This window comes from Rhinoraja longicauda, chromosome 16, assembly GCF_053455715.1.
Source record: "Rhinoraja longicauda isolate Sanriku21f chromosome 16, sRhiLon1.1, whole genome shotgun sequence".
Lineage (NCBI taxonomy): Eukaryota > Metazoa > Chordata > Chondrichthyes > Rajiformes > Arhynchobatidae > Rhinoraja > Rhinoraja longicauda.
The window spans coordinates 3,831,309-3,838,026 of NC_135968.1; the positions used below are offsets into that span (position 1 = coordinate 3,831,309).

General features: G+C 48.2%; 1 protein-coding gene across 2 annotated transcripts; it reads left to right on the forward strand.

Annotated features, from left to right (window-relative positions):
- The first annotated feature begins 1,122 nt into the window (after positions 1-1,122).
- Positions 1,123-6,359, forward strand: LOC144601094 (uncharacterized). 2 transcript variants are annotated; one of them, XM_078413030.1, is made up of 2 exons: positions 1,123-1,287; positions 4,188-6,359. In XM_078413030.1, the coding sequence occupies exon 2, from the start codon at positions 4,306-4,308 to the stop codon at positions 6,019-6,021; it is 1,716 nt and encodes a 571-aa protein (XP_078269156.1). In that variant the 5' UTR covers positions 1,123-1,287; positions 4,188-4,305; the 3' UTR covers positions 6,022-6,359. The 2 variants fall into 2 exon arrangements, with proteins under 2 accessions (XP_078269156.1, XP_078269157.1); XM_078413031.1 differs by having other exon boundaries at positions 4,193-6,359.
- Positions 6,360-6,718: the final 359 nt, after the last annotated feature.

Here is a 6,718-nt window from a genome sequence, read left to right on the forward strand (position 1 = left end):
GAGGACCGCCCTGAGGAGCGGCCCCCGTCTGCCAGGGGAGATTCAGTGCGGCCCTCGGGGACAGGGTGTCCCGCCACCTGAGGATGGTGCCGGTCCTCTCCCTCCGCATCCGGGCCCCTAGTGCTTCGACGGCACCGTGCCGGATAGACAGGTTTCTGGCTCGCTGGGGACGCTGGGTAAAATAGCGGCCATGGATAGCATATCGGCGCATCACTGCGTATCCAGAGAGGGCTTTTGGAAACGTAAACATGGATTCCTTTTCCACCAGAGCGTGATCAGTGCACGCGAGGAAGTGCTGATACTGGTTTACTAAAAGCTGAGTATAGAAGTAGGGAGGTCATGTTGCAGTTGTACAAGCGTTGGTGAGACCGCATTTAGAGTACAATGTTCAGTTCAGGGCACCATGTTATAGGAAAGATATTGTCAAGCTTGAAGGGGTTCAGTGAACATTTACCAGGATGTTGCCAGGACTAGAGGGTCGGAGCTAAAGGGCGAGGTTGAGTAGGCTGGGTCTCTATTCCTTGGAGCGCAGGAGGATGAGGGTTGATCTTATAGAGGTGTGTAAAATCATGAGAGGAATAAATCGTGTAGATGCACAGAATCTCTTGCCCAGATATTGGGAATCGAGGACCAGAGGACATAGGTTCAAGGTGAAGGGGAAAAGATTTAATAGGAATCTGAGGGGGTAACTTTTTCATACAAAGGGCAGTGGGTTAATGGAACAAGCTGCCAGAGGATGTAGTTGATGCTGAGACTAACCCAAAATTTTAGAAGCAGTTAAACAGATACATAGATTGGACAGATTTGGAGGGATGTGGACCAAATGCTGGCAGGTGGGAGTAGTGTAGCTGGGACATGTTGGCTGGTGTGGGCAAGTTGGGCCAAAGGGCCTGTTTTCACTCTATGACTAAAAAGGACTAAAATATCAGAGTAACGTAGCTGGTCAGAAGAAGGGCACCTACCGAAAGTATCACAATGTTCTCCAGAGATGCTGCCTGACCCGCTGTGATAGACCAGCAGTTTGTGTCTTTTATTAGAGAAGCCGGATCATCTACCCATAGCGTCGAATGGCCTTACTATGGTCGGGTATAGCAACATCTAACACCTGGGAGTCACCAGGGACTGTCTACTGGACCCGCCTCAGTCAATGGATTTGATGTTGAGCCCTGACAGAAGATGGCTTGTTCCCCCAGCTTACTTTCAGCCTGGCTGTTACAGTGTGATGTCATATTTCACCAGAGATACAAAAATTGCCTTGCCTGAAACACTGATCTTTACCTATTAATGGTTAGTAATCTAGTGCCAAGTGTAATTAGACGGAGGAAGTGGAAATCAAAGCAGGCAGTACTAGAAGCACAGGCAGCTCTGAGGCATACAGACATTGTTGGTCGGGTGCAACAAGGGCTCAGCACAGGGAAACCAGTGTAGAATAATGCAGGTCCAACAGAAAGGAGGAAATTGTAGTTCAGGTACATATTCAGGAGGAAGCAGTGAGATGTATACCGATCCACCAAAACATTATGACCTGATGAGCCAAAACATTATGACCACCTGCCTAATATGCTGTTGGTCCTCCATGTGCAGCCCCATATGCAGCAGGGTGTGATGCACTGTGTATTGTGTCACAGTAGACCTTCTGTCGGTTCGGACCAGATGGAATAGTCTTCATTGCCCTCGCGCATCGATGAGCCTTGGGCGCCCAAGACCCTGTTGCTGGTTTGTCCCTCCTCGGACCACTGTCGGTAGGTACTCACCACTGCTGACCAGGAGCACCCCACAAGCCTTGCCGTTTCAGAGATGCTCTGACCCAGTTGTTTAGCCATAACAATTTGACCCTTGTCAAAGTTGCTTATGTCTTTACTCCTGCACATTTCTCCTGCATCCAACACATCAACTTCAAGAACTGACTGTTCACTTGCTGCCTGATATTTCCCACCCCTTGACAGGTGCCATTGTAACAAGATAACCAATGTTATTCACTTCACTTGTGAGTGGTCATAATGTTTTGGATGATCGGTGTAGAAGGACTGTAGCTCAGGTTAAGCAGGGATAATGGAAGAATTGGGAAAGTGTAGAAAGAGGAGGTTTAGCTGGAGGAACCTGTGGTGTATGGAGGCGGGTCATGTAAGTTTCCTTATAGGGGCTAGTTATGATGTGCTGCCATTATCGCAGAACCTCAAAAAATGGACCCGGCATGTCCCTTGTGTTGAGAGGTGGCGATGTTGAAGCATATTTGTCAAGATGTAAGACGGGTCTTTCTCATGGTCGGCATAACCAGGTCTTGAAGTGTAAGAAAATAACTGCAGATGCTGGTACAAATCGAAGGTATTTATTTCACAAAATGCTGGAGTAACTCAGCAAGTCAGGCAGCATCTCAGGAGAGAAGGAATGGGTGACGTTTCGGGTCGAGACCCATTCCTTCTCTCCTGAGATGCTGCCTGACCTGCTGAGTTACTCCAGGTCTTGAAGTGTTTCACTGCAGCAATTGAGAGGAGAAGAGCACCTGAATTCAGTAGGCAGCACTGAGAGTAACGATTCATTTTGTCTGAGGGAGAGAAAGGTAGAAGAGGAAAGTTTCCAGACAGGTATTAGTTAGGCCAGTTAAGGGGAGCAAATTATTGGGTGATGCAGGTAGATTTTGGAAGAAATAACTAGCATTAGTTTGAGGCCTGATATAGTGTTATGGTCAGTTAGTCAGCAGATAGTGTATTTTATAGAACGTAGGGGATTAGGTTTATAATAATAATAATAATAATATTCATTTATTGTCATTGCAACGAGTACAACGAAATTAAAAAATAGCCAATCCTGACGGTGCGTAAAAACATATATGCAATAAATGCAAAAACAAATAAATACAATTATATTAAGTACAAAAGATTTTTTAACAGTGTTGCCTAGTGCAGAAGGTAGTGTTCAGTTCTCGTATGGCCCTGGGGTAAAAACTGTTCTTAAGTCTGTTTGTTCGGGATTTGATCGACCTGAAACGTCGACCAGAGGGCAGATGAACAAACAGACGGTGGCCGGGGTGGGATGGATCTTTTATTATTTTGCCTGCTCTACTGAGGCAGCGTAGGCTGAACAGGTGCTCCAGGGAGGGCAGTGAGCAGCCGATGATCTTCTGGGCCGTCGTGATGACCCTCTGAAGGGCCTTCCTATCCTTTTCTGAGCAGCTGGCATACCATGTGGTTATACAGTATGCCAGCACACTCTCGATGGAGCAGCGATAGAAGGACATCATGAGCTTCTCCTGCAGGTTGGTTTTCCTGAGGATCCTCAGGAAGTGGAGTCTCTGCTGTGCCTTCTTCACTGTGAAAGGAAAAAGCTTAGATGTATGGATTTGGCAGCAAAAGTTGAGCAGCGGGGATGGAGAGCAGGAGTACATCCAGTAGAGGTGGGTTGTAGAGGTTTCACAGCTAGATTGACCACCTCGCTATTTGGAGAGCAAGGAACTCGCAGACAGAGTTTGTATCAGGCCATAAAGGAGATGTTAGAGGCAGCAGAGCAAGGCAGTAGGTGGATTTGGTGGAGAAAAAATTGTGTCGGTTGGGGACAGAAAGGAAATGTATAACATGCGGGATGTGTATTTCTTTGTAACTGCATCCCAGTTTTATTTGCGGTTGATATTTGTGGCGTTAAGAATTTAGTTTAGAGACAGCACGGAAACATGCCCTTTTGGCTCACCGTTTCCACGCCGACCAGCGATCCCCACACATTAACACCATATCCTATACAAGGGACAATATTTACATTTACCAAGCCAATTAACGTACATACCTGTACGTCTTTGGAGTGTGGGAGGAAACCGAAGATCTCGGAGAAAACCCACGCAGGTCACGGGGAGAACGTACAAACTCCGTACAGACAGCACCCGTAGTCGGGATCGAACCCGGATCTCTGGTGCTGCATTCGCTGTAAGGCAGCAACTCTACCGCTGCGCCACCGTGCCGCTCTAGTATAATGATAGGTTAGGTTAAGTGGAAGACTGGGTGAGATTGTTTAGCATTTGTTTGAGTGATTTAATCATCTAGTTTCCTTTATTTAGTAGGTAATGGTGGCAGAGGTGGTGACAACAAGTATTGAGATGGGTGGTCCTAGGATGCCAGGATAACTGTTGAGCCTTCCCAAGGTATTGTGGGCCTAACTGAACTTTGTGTTATAATTGTAATTGTGACCTCTTTTTACAGGGTAGAACAAACAGAGGATTTGTGTGCAGGAATCTAAACTTGTTCAGTTCACCAGCACCCGGTGGGACGGATTCACTGTGGGGTCAGTTGAGCCGACGAGTCGCCAGAGGATTACAGCATGGAGAAATTATTCACCAGCTCTGAGTGTGGGCAGGGACTCACCCAGTCCTCCCACGTGGTGAACTGCGAGGGAGGTCAGGCTGTGGGGAAACCATTTACCTGTCCCGATTGTGGGAAAGGATTTAGTCAAGTGTACAACCTGAAGATGCACCGACGAATTCACACCGGGGAGCGGCCATTCACCTGCACTGAGTGTGGGAAGGGATTCACCAATTCTCCCAGCCTGGTGGCCCACCAGCGGATTCACACCGGGGAGAAACCGTTTGTGTGTCCCACCTGTGGGAAGGGGTTCATTCGTTTGCACTCCCTGGAGATCCACCAACAAGTTCACCCTGGGGAGAAGCCATTCACCTGCTCTGACTGTGGGAAGGGATTTGTTCAGTTGTCTGGGCTGCAGACACACCAGCGGATTCACACTGGAGAGAGGGCGTTCACCTGCTCTGAGTGTGGGAAGGGATTCACTCATTCGTCCAGGTTGCTGATCCACCAGCGGATCCACACCGGGGAGAGACCATACACTTGTTCCGAGTGTGGCAAGGGATTTATTCAATTGTCGACTCTCCGGTCACACTACCAAATTCACACCGGGGAGAGGCCGTTCATCTGTTCTGTGTGCGGCAAGGGATTTATTCAATCGTCAAACCTCAGGTCACACTATCAAATACATACTGGGGAGAGGCCGTTTGTTTGCTCTGAGTGTGGCAAGGGGTTTACACGATTATGTTCGCTGCAGTTACACCAGCGACTTCACACTGGGGAGAAGCCATTCACCTGTCCTGAGTGTGGGAAGGGGTTCATTCAATTGTCGAGTCTCACTTCACACTACCGGACTCATACTGGGGAGAGGCCGTTCGTCTGTTCTGTGTGCGGGAAGGGCTTTTTTCAGTTGTCCAACCTCAGGACGCACCATCAAATTCACTTTGGGGAGAAATCTTTCACCTGTTCTGTATGTGGGAAGGGTTTTACTCAATTATCTGGGTTGCAGAAACACCAGCGGATTCACACCGGGGAGAGGCCATTCACCTGTTCTGAGTGTGGCAAGGGATTTACTCAATTATCTATACTACAGAAGCACCGGCGACTCCACACTGGGGAGAAGCCATTCACCTGTTCTCAGTGTGGGAAGGGATTCATTGACTCACCTGCTTTGCAGATGCACCAGAGAATTCATACAGGGGAGAGACCGTTCACCTGCTCTGAGTGTGGGAAGGGATTCACTCAGTCATCGACTTTACTGGGGCACCTGAAGATTCACACGGGGGAGAGGCCGTTCACCTGCACAGAGTGTGGTAAGGGATTCACTCAAGCAGGCAACCTGAAGAGGCACGAGCGAATTCACACCGGGGAGAAGCCGTTCACCTGCTCTGAGTGCGAGAAGGGGTTCACTCATTCATCTGCGTTATTGAGACACCAGAGAACTCACACTGGGGAGAGGCCGTTCACCTGCTCTGATTGTGGCAAGGGGTTCACTCAATTGACCAGCATGATAATACATCAGCGAATTCACACCGGAGAGAGGCCATTCACCTGCTCTGAGTGTGGGAAGGGCTTCATTCATTCATCTGCGTTATTGAGACACCAGAGAACTCACACCGGGGAGAGGCCGTACACCTGCTCTGATTGTGGGAAAGGATTCAGACGATCACACACCCTGAAGATTCACAAGCAAGTTCACGCTGTGGAGAAGACATTTACCTCTCCCAACTGTGGGTAGGGCTGCACTGATAAATTTAAATTGTCTATACTACAGAAGCACCGGTGGTAAGAGAATTCCCACCAGAGAATTTACACGAAGGAGAGGGCATTCACCTGTTTACTGTGTGGGGACAGATTCACTTGATTATCTGAGCTGTTCACACACCAGTTCGTTCACGATTGGCGGTGGAGGGGGGGGAGTGGAGTTTAAATAAGAGTTTGATTTGGAGTTTAGCCATTACAGTTTTCCAAGGCCAAAGTGACTGTTGGTGTTGGATTCTAGACCCTGGTCATGGGGCACAGTTGGGATTTGTTCTTCAATTGTTTGTAATTCCTTTCGCTGGTGGAATTTAATGTCTTGGATCTGTGACAAATAAATGAGTTCTGTTGTTAACCCTGTGTCTTTCTGCATGGCAATGTATATAGAGAGGCCATTCGGTCTTTCCCCACTAATGATTATTCTTGCGTTTTTTCTTCCTTTGTTTAGTCCGGGAAGGGTGGGTGAAAACTGTCTTTGGTTAATGAGTCTGTTAGTTCAAATTTCTGGCACTGGTAAGCGTAAGGAATTTCACAAGTAATCGACCACATCGTTTGCGGCAGGTTGCTGTGTTCCATTGATTGCAGACTCTCAACGCCGATCGCCATCTGGGAATGCTGAGCCGGTGATCTCGCATCATTTCCATGGCGCCCTCTTTACCCAGAAACCTCCGCGCCCC